General features: G+C 33.4%; 2 protein-coding genes across 2 annotated transcripts in view; one reads left to right on the forward strand and one right to left on the reverse strand.

Annotated features, from left to right (window-relative positions):
- The window catches only part of LOC149417710 (coiled-coil domain-containing protein 174), a 273,159-nt gene that overhangs the window by 191,664 nt on the left and 57,630 nt on the right, over positions 1–23,865 (reverse strand). The window lies entirely within an intron of this gene.
- Positions 1–23,865, forward strand: part of LOC149417712 (uncharacterized) — a 128,088-nt gene that overhangs the window by 52,470 nt on the left and 51,753 nt on the right. Inside the window, exon 2 of the mRNA XM_089640525.1 lies at positions 2,094–2,338. Coding sequence (XP_089496651.1) covers positions 2,239–2,338 — 100 coding nt within the window. The 5' untranslated portion in view covers positions 2,094–2,238. The remainder of the gene's footprint in view (positions 1–2,093; positions 2,339–23,865) is intronic.

Here is a 23,865-nt window from a genome sequence, read left to right on the forward strand (position 1 = left end):
CCATATTTCTATTATCGATTATATTTTACTAAATAGATTTATCATTTATGGTATTGCCATCCTAACTAAGGTTTTACAAATCGCAAGATTCAGGAAAAGTTTTACTGAAATAGGAAATTACCGATAATTCAGAATTAATTGTTTCAGCTATTAAGTCATTTTCCAGCAGTAAAGCTTTAAACAAATTCACCCCAACAATGGCCAAGGTAAAACAAGGCTACGTGAGTCAAAGTTTGACATTTAGCAGACATGCAAATCATTCGAAAGGTCTCAAACTTAAATACAAACAGCACAAATATTATTCAAATCGTTTTACGCATAATGAATAGATCACGGAGGCGTGCAAAAGCATTAATTATTTCACTAGAAAATGCAATTATTTCTTACTCCAGCTGAGTTATTAGAGAGACGAAGATTCAAATTAAATACTGTATATCTTTTAAAATTTTTGCAATATTGCATAATAAAAAGTGTTTGATGGGAATTTTCTTGAATAAACAAGTAAAGAATCATTAAAAATCCACGGTATGCCCCTAAATTACTCTAATTTTAAACCATCATCCAGAATCAACATGATATTGGAGACTGTAAGAACACATGTAATCAATATTTGATGTCTAATAAAACCTGAACTCGGATATTGTCGGCATAAAATGCAGGGAGATTCAATTTCACATTTAATATGTATTTCTACTGATTCTCGTATTGTAGTGCTCGGGGACACAGACAGGGTTTTTAAATCAGGCTGGCACTTTTTCAAAGGGCTTTTTTTTTCTTTTTCCATGGCAACCGAGATAAAATAATAATCTGCAGTCAATCACGTTCAGACGTTTTCCTTTAACATGCAATTTGAAATCATATCAAAAAAATATATCGTGGTGCAATACCAGGTTCAAATGATGGCCTATAATTGATTCTCTTGGAAGAACCACATTGGAAGCTTTAATTTACAAAAATCTATCCCCACATGTTTTATTTTGCTCTTAAGATAAAATACAACAATACTCGTATAAATTAATGCTCAGCGGCCCCAAAATATGTGTTGTCACCACCGCTGCCAGCGCGAGACCATGCGACAAATAAATCCTCGATAAATAATGAAAGCTCAAAGAATATAAATATAAAACAAAAATCTACTTCAAACATTTCTACATCAAATAGCTACCATCGTGTAGATTGCGAAATCAGAAAATCTCCAAGTACATTTAACCGCACTCGGAACAATGCGCCTCCACTTGCACATGCGGCCTTTGACAGAACCTCATTGTTTCAATTCTACAAAAGAACATCGGACGAGGAAACAAAGCTTTCAGTTTTTTTCAGCTCTTTTTCAGTTTTTTTTTGCTCTGCCATTCCTTGTTAGAGGGAATCTCTTGTTTCAGGAAAAATTAATTTATTAAATTTTTCAAGCAGAAGGGGTAATGAAAACAGGACCAATATATGCATAAAACGCTCTCCGTGTATTATTATGGTGCATATTTTTTGCAAGAATTAGGAAAATGCTGTCACTTTGAAAAGTTTTTTTTAACCAGTTTTAAGGTGTTGTTTAGTTAGATTATGAGAAAATCGAAGTCAAAATCAGAGAGTTTTATAACACCGATCTTTACAAACGCAAAAGTTATACTTAATATTTAAACTTAGATGTACTTTCATGGTATGGTTGTTCGGAACTGCGTCCGAAATACACCATAAAATAACGTCAAATATTTTTGTCCGAGTCAGATTTCCTAAAAATAAGAGAGGGAAGAACATCGCGAAAGAGTAAAAGGAGGGCAAGGCAGTACCTGGCTATTCAGATTTAGTTACCAAACAAAGCTATTTAACGTTATGTCAAGCAATTTTTAAATTTCTAATTTCTTCAAACCATATTAAATAGAGATCATGTTTCACTTTTTGCTTTCCCGCCAACGTAATACATGACATATTATATTTAATTAAAAGACAAATGACTTTGCTTGCATTACATTATTTTTATTACCATTTTATAAATAATTTTTTTGTCTCTTCAATAAATAAATAATGCCACCACAATGTGAAAACCTTCTGGATCTTCAAAAAATTAATATGTTAAATGTTTACATTCTTCATTTCAGATATGCACTTATAATATAAGCTGAAACAAAGAGAAAAAACAGTGCCGCGCTGCATAAAACTTAAGGATTTTAAAATTAAGCGGACACCTTGCTGCGCTGCGAGAGCTGACGGCGGAAACGGAAGCTACCTGAAAAAGCTTTCAAGATGGCGTCCTTCCGAACTGCGTGTTCAATTAGCGGATTAGCCAATACCAGATCACGGCTGGCTGTCGCCCTCGTGGCCACGTGGGTTGTCCTTATTAATGGTGAGTTTTCTTATTTCATTTATTTATTTTAGACAATGTTTACATGTACTTAAATAGTCATTAAAATTTATAGATGGATTTCAAAAATCCAGTTAAACAAGTGCCACGCACAAAAGTGCAGAGATACTAAATTGTTAGTCAACTTTTGAGAAATTCGGTGTAATTTTAAAGAAAAATCATTTAACAAGACAATCCGTAAAGACCGTAATTTCTGACCAAACATAAATTTTAAACAGACAAATATATTTTTTTAGAGATATATTTCATTTTATTTTTTTCTGACACAAAAAATGTCGTTTTATTTCATAAATGACCAAAGTACGCGTAAAATATTATTTAATTATGATTTCGAAAATAACCGAACCGTCCATACGTTCATGTTATGAACGAAGAAAATCAATAAATGAATACATTGAAATAGTTGTATTAATTACGGCACAACAATTCGTACATTAATAGAAAATTCGGTATAAAAATCGGTTTGGTGAGTTTGAGAAAATTTCAGGTCTCCGACCAATCGGAACATTAATCAGATTTCACCGGTTCTTACTTTGAAGTACCTGACCTAACAAAATTCAAATTTGGAAATTGATGATTTTATTTAAATATTCAAATTGTCGAACAGAATTAGTTTTAATCTGACTTTAAAATAACCTTTATCCAATTTAATAGCTATCCGTAGTCGTTTTTACGGTTTTTACGGTCTAGAACCATTTCAGCAATTTATTGTACAGCGACGTCTTCTTCTACAATTTCAATATTAAATATAATACGTGTTAAGAAGTTCAATTTAATTTAGTTCGCCAAGCTCGTTAATGTTGAAAACAAACTATAAAGTGCTATGCACTTAACTTGAAGAGTGCACTTACTTTTAAGAGCGGAACATCAAGAAAATTTGGTAGTGCAGAAATGAAGATAGAGAGAGAAGATCTAATGCGAATAATGTACCTTATGGCATACCGTTCGGACGTATTTTTACGAAAGATTTACAAAGTTCAGTGAAAAAACATTGGTATTTTTACAGTGGAATAACTTTTGAGTAAAACCTCAAATTGTAATATTTAATATTGAAGACAATATTAACCATCTGGGTTTTGAACCTAAGACCTCTGGCATGCCGCGTAATTACTTCCGTCATTTTTAACAGTGGCATATTTCGACTAAGAATTACCGAGATAATCTTCATCTCGACCGAATTCATAATAGCTCGACATGAATTAAATTTACATATTACATACAAGATTCAGTAGGGGACAGTGATGCATCGGCGGGTCAATACTTAAACACAAACAACGTTGTTAGGGAATTTGTAAAATAATCTATTTGTATTAGCTTACAGTTCATGGGTAAACATGCATATAAATGTTATTTTTGTACCAAAATAAAGAAATTTATACATGACACATAGGATAGGATATATGAAGAATTGGCATAGGCAAATATGAGATTTGCTAAAATTATAAAATAAAAATAAACTTTATAAGTCTATGTAGATACAGTAGACCATAAAATTCGTTATCGAAGAAATCAAACACTTTGTAGCTTGACATTATATAAATGAAGAAAAAAAACTTTATTTGATAATAAATTATTATAAGCAATAATTTATTATCTCTTGTACTATGCATAAGAATCTTGTCTTATAAACATTGGTTTATCATTAAAAAAAATTAAAATATTTACTGTTTATATTTCCATTGTCCTGAAGAAGGTTAAATGCAACCGAAACCGGTCGACCTATATACATGACTCAAATAAAGTGTTTTAAAACAAAGCTTAAAAAAATCGTTTACATAAAAAATCATTGACTAACCGATACTTTACTTCGGAGGTACACAAAAACAAACATAAGTCAATATTTGCATAAATCAATCATATTTACAAATCTTAAATGGACGACGGTGTTTAGGAAAATTAAAAATAGTACCAAACGTAGGTATTTTGGTTTTAGTCGAAAAATAAATTAATCATGCTTAGACACATGAATTCAATGCTTGATGTTAATTTTATAACGTTCTATCGCCGTTTATTGAATCGTAAAAACAATTTATTCGGGCACATCAAATTTGTTCGCAGCATCTGCAGGAGAGAGATAAGGGGTCCAGCAGGATCCCCGAGGCATTTGTCCCAAGCGGACAATTTTCCGAAACCATCAAATCAAAACCGAACGGAGCGAAATTGAACGGAAATTTTTATTGCACCATAACTCATTTGTAATCTAATCAAATGCTCACTCACGAAAGTGATATTGAATAGGTAGAAGTATTATTTATTTTAAGATTTTTCCAAAAAGGAATATTAGTGAAAATTTGTTTATAATATTCTCAAAGGTCAACAAACACCGAATCTGAATACTACAGGGTTTTCGAATAAGAGGTGTTATTTTGAATAGCCCGCTATTTCGGTAGATGTTACTTTTGAGCTGTCATTCTTTGACATTTGACAAGTAAAAACTACGCCATTAATAAAAATAGAACGACACACGCTTCAACAACGCATTGAAATTATTAAAATTCACTTGAGTGAACCAAATGCAAATCATCTTGAGTGATGAGGCCCATTTCCACCTCGGTGGCTTCGTCAACAAGCAAAATTGTCGCATATGGAGCTTGGAAAACCCAAGAGTTATTGTTGAAAAGCCTCTCTATCCTCAACGTGTGACTGTTTGGTGCGGTTTATGGTCCGGCGGAGTCATTGGACCTTACTTTTTCGAAAATGAGGCTGGAGCAACAGTTACGTTGGATGGATTGCGCTATCGAGAGATGATTAATGATTTTTTATGGCCGTAATTGGATGTTATTGATCTGGATAATGTTAACTTTCAACAAGACGGCGCTACGTGCCACACAAGCAACGAAACCATTGATCTTTTACGATTGAATATCAAAATAACACCTCTTATTGGAAAACCCTGTATATTAATATTCTTTATAACCGTAGTTCCAACAGTAGACTTCGCCTGATGTTGATTACAGCACTCATGACAGCACGTAATGCAAAGTGGTCCAGTGGTCCAGTGAGACAGGACTTCGCTACTCTCATAACAATACATAACGTATAATTTAATAGATCGTAAATGACCAAATATTGAAACGGTCAAACCCACGCCACTAGAGTCCAAAATATTGAAACGGTCTATTACTGAACGGATGAGCTCTGAAGTCATCGGACCCCATGCCACTAGAGTCCAAAATATTGAAACGGTCTATTACAGAACGGATGAAATCTGAAGTCATCGGACCCCATGCCACTAGAGTCCAAAATATTGAAACGGTCTATTACTGAACGGATGAGCTCTGACGTCATCGGAACCCATGCCACTAGAGTCCAAAATATTGAAACGGTCTATTACAGAACGGATGAACTCTGAAGTCATCGGACCCCATGCCACTAGAGTCCAAAATATTGAAACGGTCTATTACTGAACGGATGAACTCTGAAGTCATCGGACCCCATGCCACTAGAGTCCAAAATATTGAAACGGTCTATTACTGAACGGATGAGCTCTGACGTCATCGGAACCCATGCCACTAGAGTCAGAGATACTAGACGCAGACGCCACTTACAGCTTGAAAATTGGTGATTTCGCAGGTTTAAAAACTAAATGATTTGAACCATGAAAACAAAACAAGAAGTAAGGTTGCATTGTTATAAATACAGTTTAGTTCCTCATTCCGTTAGAGTGCTTCGATTGAATCGATTTTTTTATGGGAGAGAACGGAATTAATGTTACAAAATATTTATTATTGTTAAAAATCATAAACGCGCATAAAATTATTTGAGGCATTTTTATTATTTATGTCAATCCCTGGCGCTATCTTGGCGTTCTGGTCTGTTGGGGTTGGTTCGAGGTGGCTTGCATGTAGACATTGATCGACATAATAACATTCTTTGGGGCCTTTTATTATTTATGTCAATCCCTTACGCTATCTTGGCGTTCTGGTCTGTTGGGGTTGGTTCGGGGTGGCTTGCATGTAGACATTGATCGACATAATAACATTCTAGTATTCACATACAAATATAACAAGGTTTTAATCTATTAGAGATGATTACGAACACGCAGAAGTCTGAAATGAAAAAGGGAAAGTGTAAAAGAATAAAAGCAGATTTGGGAAACGAAGATTTTATTAGTTAGTGACTAGTAAATAAATAGTAAAATAACGAACTCTCGTTAGGACAAAGGCGTGGGAAGAAAAATATTTAGAAGGAATTCGGCTAACCAGATTTGGTCACCAATATCAGAATGATCAGCGGAAGGGTGAAACCGGAATTGTATTCAACTCGGGAACAATTCAATGATGATCACCTGTCGAGTTCGGGAAGAGTTTCGGATTCCGCTTTACCCTACTACAGTTAATACAGTTGGTTCGATGATAGATATAATAATCTCAGGTGAGCATAGGTTATTATAAAATCACCAATAATTCCATCAATTTCACAAAAACACGTCACAAATGCCAGCATTAAATTGAATTGAAAGATCAGCTGTTTAAAAAGATTTGAAAATTTAAAAGATTTGACGGTCAAAAAACTTAAAACAACAATGAATTTACTTATAAACACAAAGATTCATTTGAATCGCCAAATTAAAATAACAAAGAACGACTATTGTTATTTTAATTAAATTAATAAAATGGGTAGAAAACAATTTTCACGGTCTTGGGTTTGATCATGGCTGAACAAAAATGATTTCCTTCGTTCTTGAGATATCAGTTACCAACACCATGATGGCCTACGTGGTATGGCTTACCACGGCTTAAAACTGGGCGAGGGCAAAAAAGTGTTGCGTACCGTGTATTATACACTAACTGTACCTATCTATATAATGTAGGTAAAACACACGCGCATTCGAATGCAACTTTGTGTCAACACATGCAATCGGTGACAAACTTTCGGAGATTTAAGGTTTTGCCTTGCTCCTTGCTCCTTGCTCCTTGCACCTTGCTCTAGAATGTATCGCCCTGGTTTGTTATTCCAATTATTTTGTGGTTAACAAGCTTAAATATAAAGCGTGGTGTTTTCTCTTTCTATCACCGTTTAAATCATATTTTTTGCCATGACAGTGAGAGAGACACAACGATTTCTATTAGGTCATATGAGCTGTTCCCAAAAGCGAACAAATTCACTCAACGGATGATAGCTGTTTGTTCGCAAAACCAAATAATTCAGTCTGAGGGGATAAAAAATTCGATTACAAATGTTTAAAAAAATATAAACAGTATAGGTACGTGTCAGGGTAAATAAAACTTATCAAGAGTCGAACTATCGACCTCTTTAGTACACTCTGTGATGGGAACTTAATGCTAGATCAAAGGGAAAATGACCAAAATATGTAGGTACATCACAAACCGAACATAGCTAGAAATAGAGATTACTTATATTTTCAGAGAGCATACAAAGAGCTCAAAGACAGACGGCTCCACTCCAAATGATAGGCGGTAACTCACTGAGGGAGCGATTAGGACGAAAGGAGTTCGCTGCATGCGCTGTTGAGAGTGAAAAGCAATAGTCCTAGCGTCGCGTAGCCTTCGTGCTTATTTGTCCAAATGACCAATTAGCTCATTTTACAGGAGATGAGGTTTTCTTTCTTTACTTCAATGAAACATTATAATTGGTGTTAAAGATTAAGGTATTTTTGTAAAGGTAAAGGTTACATCAGCTTAAGTGACTAATTATAACGAATTATTATAAGCAATAATTACTCTCCCGAAATATCCATAAAAATTGAAAATATCTCCCGAGTAAAAATAAATGTCGCCGACGGGAATTGAACCCGCACCTTATGTATGGATATTTCAGGAGACTAATGACTTACTTTTTGTGCTATGCATAAAAAATCTAGTCTTATAAACATTAGTTTATTATTATTAAAAAAGACTAATTTTATAGTTTTTGATTGGAAATGGAGATTTAAAAATGTTCCCATTAGTCGCTTGGACAATTAATTTGCCGATTAATTTAAAATGTCAAAGCCCCACCGTAATGTGGACTAAGCTCAGTTACCTCGGCTGTGGAATTCAGAGAAATAGACAAACCGAATGAAAACCATGGTTACCTTTACTTGGGCTACTATCAAAGGAACGAAGTGAAATATTGGAGCTGGCACAAGCTTATGCCCTGAATGTTTGCGGGAACTATGCAAACCATCTCTGTAAAAAATAGAGAGAACAAAAAACAACAAATAACTTACCCACTATCGAAATAAGAGTCTTTGCTGAACAATCAAGTTTTTTTGTTATAATCCGATGCACGAAAAGATCACAGACATATCAATAGCCAATAGCTTAGATATCTCTAAGAGACAGTCGAAAAACTCCGATATTCTCCTGAGCTGTACCAATACGCGCTTAGTGAGACTTTTATTTATCCCCATCCGCCTTATCGAAAAGAAAATATTCGACTACACAGATTTTGTAAAACAACACGTTAAATATTATGAACAGAATTGTTATCCTTAAATAATATATTTTTAAGTTTTTTTGTAGGCAAAATGTAATTCCTTCATTTGACAAGCCATTTATCGAGTCTGATTACGTAGTATAGAAAATTATGTGCACAATCTACCTGTAATAATCTGAAATCTTAACATTATCTTAACCTGTAATAATCTTAAATCTTAAATCTTAACATTATCTTCAAATGTAATAATCTTAACATTATCATATCTAATGCGTTTTTATAAGACAGATATATTTTAGTGAAGTGAAAATTTCACATAGTAAGTAATTGACATCATTCTTAATTAATAATTTATTTTCAATAAATCGCGGGTCATTTAAACCAATTCTACCTATGTTTTTTGTTTCGTTACTTAAATACGTACGTCGTACGTATACTTAGTTAAACCAAAAATAAAATCTATTTTGAAAAATTTAAAATCAAAACAAAAATTTATAAAATGTTATTGTTCTGCTGCAAGAGTGACATATGAAGTAGAAATAACTATCGGACAGTGAATTTTGGCGTTGTGAATTTTGCATGCCTTTTTCGTCTGGATCTTTAGATGAACCTTTCTACCGTAATGTATAGTGTTTTGAAATATCAATTTATTTATCGAATAATAGAAATCCATTTATTTGCTGCATTTCCTTTAATGTTTAATGAGAAAAAATCGGGCGACGCTGAATAACTAACACCAGCGCATAAAATATATGTTTGAATTTGTTTGTAACACCTTTTCCTCTAGCCATTTGTATCTACTGTCTTTGACTTAAAACACAGGTTAATCCGCAAAACGTACGAGATTAAATAGTCCCGACAAATAGTCCTCGTGCCCAGCATTAGAGCCATGTTTATTACATTGTGGCGTTCATTGCGATCTGCTGGCGAGCAGGATATGATCTCTTCCTTTGGCTAGTCATGCAATATTGCCCCAGTGACCGCCAATTTCCAATTGCCACACACAATTGTGATAAGGCGCACTTTAGTGCGGAGGCAAACTTGCTCCTTAATGCGACTCGCTGCACCGATTCATCGGTCACTGAGCGGCACTCGGAAAGATTCAGAGATGGATTTACTAAGAAATTAATTAACATTTTACGTTTGGGCAGCTAACCCAAAAATTCAATCAGAAAAATCAATTCGCTTCGAGTGTTTCCCTTTCCTAAAATGTTATGGTATTGTTATCTTCTTTATTTTTTAATTGACTTTACACTGTAACGCTGTCCGAAACGTTGGTTAAAGAATGAGAACGGACACGGCATAATAACCCAAAAATAAATAACGATTATACTAAAAAGGCTTTTTTATGTGAATACTGCACAAGAACAACAACTGCTCCCAGCCGTCAGTGAGACTAAACACGGAGAAAAATGAGTACCTAATGCTGATTTATTAAAATAAATTTAAATCATTGGTAATCCTGTTGAAAACGGTACTGCAAGCCGCTTCCTGATAAAGTGTTAGTAAATTCATTATAATATCGGAACACCTGCGTTTGTCTTAAAAAGATGTCATGGCGAAATTTATTTATTTATTTCATTTAAACGCCCATAGGGCTTTTACATACAATGCAATTATGTTTTTTTAAATACAATAACAGTAAAGAGTTTACATAATATATAAGAATATACAGATTACATAAAATATAAGATTTAACAATGCATAGGTTAACAAAATATAGGTAACATGAAACAAGAGTTTACGAAACTTGGGTAACATGAAATTTAAGTAAATGAAATAAAAATATATGATCTGCCAATATCCTCCAAATCAATTGAATAAAAAAGGATGAAATTGTTGTTCAAATTAGCCTATAAACTATGTAACTCTAATTAACAATCTCTATTACACAAGATTAGGATAAGAATCGACAAAAAGTCTAATAGAAAAACATTTAGTTAAGTATTACAATAGTAAACCAAGTATCACAATATTAAGTCAAGTATCACAATATTAAACCAAGCATTATAATATTAAACTAAGTATTACAATATTAAGTTAAGTATTATAATATTAAACAAAGTACTATAATATTAAGTTAAGTACTACAATATTAAACTAAGTATTATAATATTTATTTATTTAAACGTATTTTGTAGAGTAGTAGAATTAGTTCGCACATACTTAAAGCTTACTAGGATACCTACCAATTCATTCGTTAATGGTCTACAATCCCGTTTTTAACAGGAATACGAATAATTTGAAGAGTTTATTAATAAATTATTTGGATCGGGAAGTTTTCTCCGTGTATGTTGTGAGGCTGAAGGTAATGGCGAGGGGGAGAAGATAGGGAAGGGGAAGTAGGAAAAGTAACTGGCTATTCAGATCTGGTCACCAAACATAGTCAGAGCCATTTCAGGCATCTTCCACTCTGGAACGTGCCGCAAGTACACTAGGAACGTGCCGCAAGTACACTATATATTATTTTTTAATGAATAAATTGTGGGTTAACATTTGAACCCGCGACCTTCGGATTGCTAGTCGAGACCACGGAGGCCTTCAAAAGCTTATCGGAACGTTTTTTTTCTATTTTTCTCTACTCATTTGTATTTTTCGTTGAAATTAAGTAAAACGAATGAATAAAAACACTATAGGTAATAGTAGTTATTGACAATGGCCTCTGCTATGTTTTAGTGATGCAGCATAAATTTTCACTAAACACTATAATAGTAGTTATTGACTGGGGAGTTATATGTTTTAGTGATGCATCATACATGTTAACTAAACACTATATTAGTAGGTAGTTATTGACGGTGGTTTCTGCTATGTTTTATTGATACTTCATACATGTTAACTAAACAATTGCCTGATAGTTATTTTGTACTCAAATCAGTGGTTTTGTCGTTGGCATATTTCAGTAGAGCAATTATTTTACTCAAAATCGAAAGGGTCTCTCATTTCAGGCCCATAAAACTGTAGATCCGCCTCTGCTTAGGCAACCGGATTGTCAAAGCAATGCAAATAAGATGTAATCAATCCCAATCTCCCATCACTTCGTCAGATCCTAGACTAATCAAAGCCTAGGAATAGTATTGGATACCGAAACAGGCAACATTTTCAATGAAGTAGGGATTACAAAATAAACACATAAATTTGTTCGAAATCACTTTATATACCACGAATAAAGTGGTTTCAAACAAATTTGTGTATCTATTGTAAGTAGCTGACGTATTCCCGGTGTTGTGCAGAGTCTTTTCTCTAATTTCTATAAATATAGTATGCATGTATTATATATATGTATAAACCTTACGGAAAAAAATCTCTGTGGTAAAAATGATAGTGAAAATCTTATCAATATCCGTAGCGTGGTTTAGAATAACTAAGCGCCCAAACGGACAGAAGCGGATGGCGCCTTTGCTTTATAGAGTTTAGATATTTATAGATTATGACAAGCCACAAGCAGATGCTTTTTCAAATACGAAACAGGGGTTGTTTGCAGGAAAGTATTACGAATTTAGAAAAGGTTAAGTTAGGTGAGATAGAATTGTGTTTGCAGAGAGCTGATTAAAATACTTTAATTTCACGACGTCTACACAGATGAATAGGTACTACAAAACGGTGCCAATATGTCAACATACACAAATTTGCAAAAAAAACTTTATTTCATGTAACAACGTTATCGCTTCAGGCGAATTGAAGAAAATATTGTAGGGAGAATATATGATGCAAGTGAGAATAGTAGAAGTCGTGGACGCCCGACGAATACAACACATGGCAAGATCAAGTAAACCAAATACTTGAGTTGGGTCATGTCAAGAGTCAAAATAACAGAAGGGTGTGTATGAGAAGATGTTTGAATGTGACGGAAACAAGGAGTATGTGCCAAGACAAAGTTGTTTTGCGGTCCATCTTCTCTGCTAACGCTTGCGGGAAACAAGGAGTATGTGCCAAGACAAAGTTGTTTTGCGGTCCATCTTCTCTGCTAACGCTTGCGGGAAACAAGGAGTATGTGCCAAGACAAAGTTGTTTTGCGGTCCATCTTCTCTGCTAACGCTTGCGGGAAACAAGGAGTATGTGCCAAGACAAAGTTGTTTTGCGGTCCATCTTCTCTGCTAACGCTTGCGGGAAACAAGGAGTATGTGCCAAGACAAAGTTGTTTTGCGGTCCATCTTCTCTGCTAACGCTTGCGGAAACGGCTGATGAGTTGGAATAACATTATTTTATTACCAGGTTGACATTACATTTTCAATTATTAGTAGGTTTCTAAATAAGGATTTTACGTCTAAAAAAATGAATTGACAGTTATGAGGAAGATCAAAAGAATCTTACGAGTATATCAGACAGATGGAAAGGGATTTCTCAACTACATTCAAATAACGCATAAGATGTTTTAATAATAAAAGCACTTCTTCAAAATTCGCAGCACTTCTTAGTGAATAATCACGTTCCGCTTGACAACCACTAGCCTAAACTCTTACACATAGAAAGAAGATGTCTTAGATTAAATTTACTTGAACAATAAGAAATCAATAAACGAATGAATGATCTTAAACTAACATGACATCAATTAATAAAGTAAGGAAAATTATATATTTCCCAGTATGATCACAAGACCTAAAAAATATAACACATTTAAATGGCAGTCACGTCACTAGAAACAATTAAGAAAAAATTATCAGGGGAAAATATATTTAGCCAAATACAAACGCCACAGATATCGGGGGAAAATATATTTAGCCAAATACAAACGCCACAGATATCAGGGGAAAATATATTTAGCCAAATACAAACGCCACAGATATCAGGGGAAAATATATTTAGCCAAATAGAAACGCCACAGAACAGACTCAGTAAATCGGTTTAACCGGTAATGAATCATATAAATAAGTCTTCTCAACTTGGCCTGAAAACAGTTTGGAAATGGCCTTGAACGCTGAAACTGTTACAATAATACAAACGAAAATTCTTGCAGAACTTAATAACAGTGTAATTTAATTTAATTAACATTCAATTATTAAAAAATTGAGTTCTACAAATTAAACAAAAAAATAATTAATATTTAATACCTTTATCAAACCGATATTATTACAAAATTGTGATAAATAACAATAACAACACATTTCATTTGCATTGATACAAAGGTAATAAAATAATGTAAAATCATCGTTTAGACTTTGAGTCCACCATTGTGTAGGTGTTCGTTCGCACAGAGAATTAATGAAGCCACAACAAAATGTATTTACGATGAATTCCAAAAAAATCCAAAAAACAATTTACGATTCTAAAAAATGCGAAACGGGAAAAATTATTTGAATAACTTTTTGCACGGGCAAAAAAGTAATAAAATAAAGTCGGTTTATTGTACAGATTCTTCGGCCCAGCTCTAAAATTGGGTAGTTACTGGAACCGCCCGTATTAATGAAGCCAAAAAAAAATTTATTCCCGAAATTACGATCTATTTATTCGTGAAAGAAAATAAAAGTTTTAACCTAAACAGAAAGCCATTAGAATTCGCTTTTCAGAAGTTAAACTTCGCTTCCGGGAAGTGGAAGAGTTCATTAAAACTTTTAAATTAGGCGGATGGAACTTTTGTCAAGGTGAATGAGACATTAAGCAAATACTTGCCTTTACAATGCGGTTGAAGGCCTCAGTACGAAAACTGCAAATGTCACTAATTGTTTTGTTTACAGGAGAAAGTAGACTAAAACTATTCAAATACTATCCCACTTAGGTTTAATTGGGATTTAAAGACATGCGTTCTTTAGTATTTTTTTATAAATAAATTTCATTGCCTTATGAAACTTTTTTAACAATCGCAATATCGAACGTTTTTGTGATATTAATACAGAGTTATAATTCATATGCAGCATTGCAAATTTTCAGAACTATGTAATTTTGTATCCATATTTTACTTAAAAGATGTTCCCCTTTAAAAGCTATGTTTGTGTATATGAGCAGGGAGTGTTATCAATTTTATTTCTACTATTGTTGTTTTTTAATACAATTAATTAATCAATGTGAAGTATTATAATTACAATTATTTAGGAATATGTAGTTATTATTTTCATAGAAAAAAATTAAAATCCTAGAAATTGTGAGGTGAAAGTTTTACTATATTGAATAGAATGGTTGAACTCGGTGTTCATTTAAAATAAATATTAACAAAACATTCGAGGAGGCTGGAAAACTTTAATTTAACAAAAATTATTTTTTCGTTAAAAAGTAAACATTTGCGGTTTTTATGCCAAGTTCTTCAGTTTGAAATACAGCACAACGGCGCCGTTAGCCCTTACCTGGATTAATTTAACCGGGAGTATTGTTTAGACTGGGAAGTTACTTTAAGCTCCGTGCTAGTTATGAAGGTTACATACCAACTTAATGATGGAGATAAACGCGGCTATGAGTTCTTCTCACTTAAATAATATTGTGGTGTAAATTATTTTCGCTCTCCCTACTAACAAGTTTCTAACACAACCCTTACAGGATAATTATTAGTATTTTACCTACGAAATTTAATTAAAATTGGAAGGAAGGTTGAAGGAGAATTTTTGTTTATTATCTATAGGGGAATTATAATGAAAGACACAAGTTGTTAAGGGTAATAATGATTCTCAAGAAACTTGCCAAACACCTGCATGGCAAGGGGAATTAATTTACACAGAACGGGTATTTTCGGTAACGACTAGACGGCCTTTTTCATATTAAACGGCGATGCACTACGTCGTGTAATATTTTAAATTGAGCCGTTATCAATAACAACCCTTACGTAGATGGCGATAAGGTTTGAATTCCCGCTTAACACCATCCGCCTGTTTTGATTTATGCAAGAAAAAAACATGGCCAAAAAGTGCCTTTTATTTTATTTTGGGGATGTTTAGGCATAAATATTTTTTTTTTCGATCATTTTATAAATAACTTAATTTCCCACATTATACAATAAAATTATAACCGAAAATGGGTTCGTAAGTAAGAGATTTTGAACTTTAAAGCAGTTTTCATAGGCTTTACATTATTTTTTTCTGGGTTTATAAAAAGACTTATCTAAAAAATACCCGATTATTTCAAAGGCCAAGATGTATTCTACTCGCAGTATTTAATTAAAGCATCTGAAAAATTTCTAGGCGACCAAATTTTCAAACCAAAAACACATGATATTGAATTACTACGTACGCCTTAATTACTACGTATGGCATCGCCTTAATTACTACGCATGGCATCGCCTTAATTACTACGCATGGCATCGCCTTAATTACTACGTATGGCATCGCCTTAATTACTACGTATGGCATCGCCTTAATTACTACGTATGGCATCGCCTTAATTACTACGTATGGCATCGCCTTAATTACTACGTATGGCATCGCCTTAATTACTACGTATGGCATCGCCTTAATTACTACGTATGGCATCGCCTTAATTACTACGTATGGCATCGCCTTAATTACTACGTATGGCATCGCCTTAATTACTACGTATGGCATCGCCTTAATTACTACGTATGGCATCGCCTTAATTACTACGTATGGCATCGCCTTAATTACTACGTATGGCATCGCCTTAATTACTACGTATGGCATCGCCTTAATTACTACGTATGGCATCGCCTTAATTACTACGTATGGCATCGCCTTAATTACTACGTATGGCATCGCCTTAATTACTACGTATGGCATCGCCTTAATTACTACGTATGGCATCGCCTTAATTACTACGTATGGCATCGCCTTAATTACTACGTATGGCATCGCCTTAATTACTACGTATGGCATCGCCTTAATTACTACGTATGGCATCGCCTTAATTACTACGTATGGCATCGCCTTAATTTTGGATTTGAGGCCAAAATAGTTTACCAAACTGATTTTTTAAATCAAAAGGTGTAGAAAACATTTAGTATGGATGTAAGCTATTTTATTAATTTGTATTTTAAGTTATAAAATATAGGCCATTAATGAATTCGATTTTTCATGATTTTAGAGACAACTTTGGCAATAATTGTATGTATTTATACGTAGAATTAATAAATCTTCATTTGAAAACAGAAGAAACTTAAACGCCTTGTAATTGATCGGCGGATTTTGCCAGAAAGACCGCTTCCTCCGGGTTGGTCGGCCGCGTGCATTAAGAATACGGGTAAAGTTTACAACGCCGCACTACGTGGACTCACACGAAGGTACAAAATATTCTTGTTTTTCTTTCTAACTATTATAAATATTTTGATTTCATACTGACGCGTATGGGAATGGCCTTACTGTAACAAAACTGGGGTAAGAATTACATCACGCGTCCGCTGTCAGATTTCAAAAATTTAAAACTGAAAACTATTTTAACCATGAAAACGATATTTATAAAAAATACTAGTGTGGACATATTTAAGGTTTTTTTAATGGCTAGAATCCCTTGTCGTATGTTGTGATGTTGAAAAGAGCGGAGAGGGGAAAGAGATTGGGTAGAGAAAGGTTGGGAAGACAATGGTCACCAAATAACCAGGACGTTATTCATTATGATTAGCACTCTATTTGACTACTTTTAGTTTTGGCTGCACAGCGGTGGACTGATGTAATGTAACGTAGCGACGTTACATTACATCAGTCCATGTAACTACATGTGGTACGTTTAACTCATTCATGAACCTCTCTGAGTAAATGAATAAGCAAAACTCACTGTATTTGTGCAGAAGAGGGGTACTTATCGCACTAGTGCTACATGTATAATATTGTATGGAAACCGTGACCTTTAACTAACTCTTACCGAGACCAATAAGGGACCTCTACAACAACTGTCACCATTTGTCCATTACATAATACAACACCGGTAAAGGTTGAATGCAAGTCATTATGACTAATATCTAGCACTCTATTTGACTACTTTTAGCTTTGGCTGCACCGCTACGTTACATTACATCAGTCCATGTAGTTACATGTGGTACGTTTAACTCATTCATGAACCTCTCTGAGTAAATGAATAAGCAAAGCTCACTGTATTTGTCCAGAAGAGGGGTACTTATCGCACTAGTGCTACATGTATAATATTGTGTGGAAACCGTGACCTTTAACTAACTCTTACCGAGACCAATAAGGGACCTCTACAACAACTGTCACCATTTGTCCATTACATAATACAACACCGGTAAAGGTTGAATGCAAGTCATTATGATTTATTCAATATTCACAAATTTCAGACACCAATTCAATAAACGTGCCAAATTTATAGCCTTTCACTATTTTATGCATAAATATGCCTACATACCTAGTAAAAGATTCAGCCAACAAACTTACTAATTTCAGTTGACTGTAATTTATTTATTCATGCGTGAATTTATCACGTTCAATAAACTCAAATTTATTTCAGTGTAATTTTTAAAAAGCGATAAAGTAGGTACCTACCAATAATCAGATAATTATTTTATTTTAATGTATTCATGAATAATTGTACTTATGTTTTAAATATTATTTATTTTACACATTCTTATTATATTATATGAAAAATATAACAACCGTCCGTAAAACTAATACACTTTACAATAATAAAATTACAACGATGGAAAATGTTTAATGTGGAATTATAAAAAAAAAAAAAAAAACTTTTTCTCCTCAGGGCCAGTGTCATCTTTGAGGATGCTGTATGGAAGGTCTTGAAGAAAGGGAAAGGGTGAATGTGTCCAGGAGAGACGATATTGGATCCAGCCCTGCCACTGCGGAGCAGTTGGTGGCCAGACTCATCATACATAATAATCTACTAATTTACCACAAAAATTACCTAAATATCGTCTCATCTAACGTGTAGTGTAATTTTAATAACCTTGTGAGATATTTTTTAAAACAAAACCACTTTCAACAATGTAGGTATGTAAACACAACAAAACTATAAACTTTAAAAAGCCATTAACTATAAACATGAAATTTATTAATATTTAAAAGGTTATCATTTTTTCATAAATATAACAAATTTATTACGCTTTATTTTAAAATAATCAGTGTGATAAAGAAACAATTATAATTTTGTTGAAAAACTGAAGCTTGCATTTTTAAACTAACAAGAAATAAATAATCATCCATAGGAAATATGTTTATGAAAAATTTAATTTAAATACAATTTAACTTTTTTTCGTGTAAAAATAGTAAAAAATGGTATTGGAAAACACAAGCAATCAGCAAGTGTTTTCCATGAAGGTATTCGGACATAAGCTACTTTCTAAAGAATCAATGGCCTGATTTTTCTATTCAGCCTAAAAGGTATGAATTTCCGATCAAAAAATCCTGGGATCAGGGCGATACTAAAAAGCAATAAAAGGAAAAGGTAATACTACATATATCGTAGTATATTATATTCTAATGTTATACCACAGAAGATCGCTTACTGAAAATATTACGTTCAGCTTCCCTAATTGGGTATTTAGATTATTCACTTTTTAAAAGGAGAAAACACAGACAGTAATTACCAAAACAACATTATAATATTAACTGAAGAATTAACACGACCAGCAGATAACTAAACATTTAGAACAAAAAAATAAGAAGAATTTAAAGTTAGAAAAAATAAATTTCAAAGTTGTGTTCAAAACACAGAAAAACGAGAAAAATTGCATATTGTTTAAAGAAGTACCAATAGATAAATAAAAATTTACAAACATTTTTTGTAATAAAATTAAAGGTAGAAAAATCATTTTAAATAGTGTTACACAAAAAAAATTAAACGAGAAAAAGGGTACAAAGAGAAATGCGGAGAAGAACAATGTTTAAACGTACGTTTATTAAAAGTACTGCATGTATCAAAATGCTATGGAAGCCTTTAGAGTTTGATTGTGATAAAATAGTTTGCACTGAATAATATCACTTAATACGGCTAAAATCATTTAGAGCAACAATTTTTCTATTCCTTATAGTTATCTCTCACCAGTGAGTTTATCTACCACTCCAGAACAAGTGAAGATATGTCAAGTGTTTGTTTTTATTTCATTTGCACGTGAAATAACCAAAATACAGGTTCCGAACTATAGGACTTAAGATAAGAAACTTACCTCTGCGGCACAGAGGTCTTCATTAATGTAATTACAAAAGTAATAAAGGTAATTTAGAACATAACTCTGTGTATTAATTGTACTGAGTGTAATCAGCCCTGGTATGTGTAATGGCGGTGTGTTCTGAAGGGTAATTTTATATAAGCAATTTCACAATGCAAGTTATAAATCGTCCACGTCGCGCAAACCCACCCACCGCCCACCGGTCGCCTTGCCGGGGACAAATGCACTGAAAAGAAAATCCCTAGCACACTTCTATTTTTACCGAAGACGTTTTAACTCCTGGGCCAATATGCCAATTAAATTGATTATCTAATCAAAATACAATTTAGATTTTTTAAATGTTTTATCAATTTCATCAGAAGTAGGAAAAACATATCGACCTTAGTTACTTACACAGACACGCCCACAACAAATTTATATTGGTTAGTAGAGATTAACCAATGTAAGTGTGTTTATAGAATTGTGTTTTGGACGTGCCCGTGTGCCTGAAATACGCTTTACCCTTACTTCTGGTGAAAATAATTCTTTCACTGATAATCAATGACATCGGTCTGTATGTGGCATAGGAGTCGAGAGGTATTAAGTAATTGAGGGTTTCAGTTTTCTATCTAGGGATTGTGTATTCAGTGACTTTAGTCATCCTTGACAACTACTATTGCGTTATGAAAGCCGAAGATAAATCAAACTACGGTAGTAATTCGGTTTCTTGGAAGAATTATTTATCACCTCTTCGAAGACAATTGCATTATTAATTTGGTAATACATTTGCGGTAGGTAATTGATTTACGGTTTGTGTAGTTGTTTAGGTTATAAATATTAGCGGTATTCCGTCTTATGGGATTTGTTAAATCTGATAAACGGTTGTTTTGCCAATTACTGTAATTATTGAAAGAGATCCCAAATCAAAACCCAGAAGCAATGTTAAGGTTAAACGCGACGCTCGTTATATTCTAAGTGTTCATAGATGGCGTTAATTCATTTATTTTATTATAATACGTTTTTGCAAGGTATTGCTTTACAATATTATGACAAATTATTTTTTTGCGCCCGTATGCACGAAACATGAATATGAATAAATAGGTTTAAAACTCAATTCTTTCAGGAAAGGCATACAAATACAATATTGTACCGATGATTCAATCCAATATTGTATTTGTATGCCTTTCTTTAAAGAATTGAGTTTTTTTAATGCTACTCTAAATGGTTTTAGCCGTATTAAGTGATTTTATTCAGTGTGAATTATTTTATCATAAGCAAACTCTAAAGAATTCCGTAGTATTTTTAACGAAATTCTCTGAATATTAATTTAGCAAGTTTATATGAAGGTAAATAAATTTTACATATTTTCGAAATGTATTTTCAAATTTGATGAATTGTTCGAATTCTGTGAATCAAACCAGTCCAAGTCTTTGCTCAATTAGATTGGCAAAATGGAATTGAAGTAGACCTACGTACATAATATGATATTATATACCTAGATTTTCAGAGTTAGAGAGTTTAATTGATTTATTACTATATTTATCCGTAGATATAAAATGACCTTAGCACATCAAACGAGGCACTTTATGTCTTGTGACATAAATACATCACCTTTACCGATTTCTAAATAAACCTTCCGTACGAAATGAATATTCGCGAACCGTATATTTTAATGGCCTCTAAAATTGTTTTCACTCGCGTAACGACATGATTATTGCTCCTGTATTGCTGTTTATCTACCATAATTGGAACGGCGATCTGTAGGCCTGGAAAAATGGTGAATTATAGATATTACTTTTTATTTATAAAAAAGAGCTCCAACCCAACATATTACTTGTGAAATATATTTATTTTTATTTTACAACACCTTTTTTTAATAGTTTAAATTTCGGGTAAAACCGAATAATACAGATTTTTGATGTGAATATCGTACAAGAGTTTTAACTATCTAGAGCCAGTGAGACTATGGCATTCCCAGTTGGAGTATATTGTACGGAAGGGAATTGTAACTGGAAGAGTGGGTATCTTATATCATATCATATCATATCTCGCCAGTAAGCTCGCCTAAAACAAATGGTGGTCACCAGGGCTATACTGAGAAAATCTACTATTCTCACGCTAGTATCATATTGTAGTGTATACGATAGACGGTGATGATCTATAAAAGGTGTTCGAATGGGTAGTTATTTCACGCTCTCTTTGTTATTCGGCTTCCGCAACACAATAAACGGTAATAGGTATTCTCTCTTTGAATTATATCACATTGGCGCAGCCGGTAATGAAGATAAATCTTGATGTATCACATTTTATTAGCCAGTAAAAACAATTTCATGTGTCAAATAACATGATGATTGCTTCGTTACCACTGATTACCTTATCGTATCGTAACAATAAAAATGCCAGTCATTCTGACAGAAAGTATACCTACAAAGTACAAATGTCTTTGGGCGAATGGCTAATAAATTCGGCTTGTTGTAACGTCGGGAGAGGGGACAATTTGAGCCGGCACTTTCATATTTCATCCGGGAACCGACGCTACCATTCCGTAGGTAATACGTGTACTTGGAACCTTCTATTGACGTCCTGCTACGTAGAGACCTCACAGCTAAGTCGCTACCTCCTGGTAGATGCTAGATACCTCGTCGCTACATAAGTACGAGGCGCACATTTGCATTTTAAATTTCGAGACCTTACAAAAGGCGGTTTTGCATATGGGTCACTCCGGCGGGAAAACCTTTGAGAAAGTTTTCCTCCTAAGCAGTCATGTTTAATGCTTCAACCTAAGTGTTTGAGAATTCAATTTCCGCTTTGAATATTTAGCCAGAAATCTGCGAGTATTGTCTGCGTGGCTGGGCAAAGGTCAAAGGACAAAGTGGAGATGCATGACAAAAATACAAATATTTGCAATTAAAGAATATCATTTCGAATTTAGTGTGTTACTACTTAACGTATTTCTTATTATATTCAGCAAATGTATTGAATTTATGCAGCCGTTCTTAAAATAGTTGGTGGTATAATTCTCGATTGGCTCGATTCCTGAGATTCCTGTGAAAGAACAAAAAAAATCACTCATGTTTATTTTTAATTTTTAATTTCAGCTTGTAAAATCCTACAATTATAAATATCCTATGATTTTTAGATAGTTTTGAACGGGCGGGATCAATAATTATCTGCACGCTAAGTTCTATAGCATAGTTTGTAGATACAACTGAACAAAACTATCTAAAAACCATGGAATATTTATAATTGTAGGATTTTACAATTATAAATATCCCACGGTTTTTAGATAGTTTTGGACGGGCGGGATCAATAATTTATCTGCACGCTAAGTTCTATAGCATAGTTTGTAGATACAACCGAACAAAACTATCTAAAAACCATGGGATATTTATAATTGTAGGATTTTAGAATTATAAATAACCCACGGTTTTTAGATAGTTTTGGACGGGCGGGATCAATAATTTATCTGCACGCTAAGTTCTATAGCATAGTTTGTAGATACAACCGAACAAAACTATTAAAAACCATGGGATATTTATAATTGTAGGATTTTAGAATTATAAATAACCCACGGTTTTTAGATAGTTTTGGACGGGCGGGATCAATAATTTATCTGCACGCTAAGTTCTATAGCATAGTTTGTAGATACAACCGAACAAAACTATCTAAAAACCATGGGATATTTATAGTTGTAGGATTTTACAATTATAAATATTTCATGGTTTTTAAATAGTTTTGGACGGGCGGGATCAATAATTATCTGCACGCTTAGTTCTATAGCATAGTTTGTAGATACAACCGAACAAAACTATCTAAAAACCATGGGATATTTATAATTGTAGGATTTTACAATTATAAATATCCCATGGTTTTTAGATAGTTTTGGACGGGCGAGATCAATAATTTATCTGCACGCTAAGTTCTATAGCATAGTTTGTAGATACAACCGAACAAAACTATCTAAAAACCATGGGATATTTATAGTTGTAGGATTTTACAATTATAAATATTTCATGGTTTTTAAATAGTTTTGGACGGGCGGGATCAATAATTTATCTGCACGCTAAGTTCTATAGCATAGTTTGTAGATACAACCGAACAAAACTATTAAAAACCATGGGATATTTATAATTGTAGGATTTTA

The sequence above is a fragment of the Hesperophylax consimilis genome, chromosome 15 (assembly GCF_061612785.1).
Source record: "Hesperophylax consimilis isolate HC1 chromosome 15, BYU_Hcon_1.0, whole genome shotgun sequence".
NCBI lineage: Eukaryota > Metazoa > Arthropoda > Insecta > Trichoptera > Limnephilidae > Hesperophylax > Hesperophylax consimilis.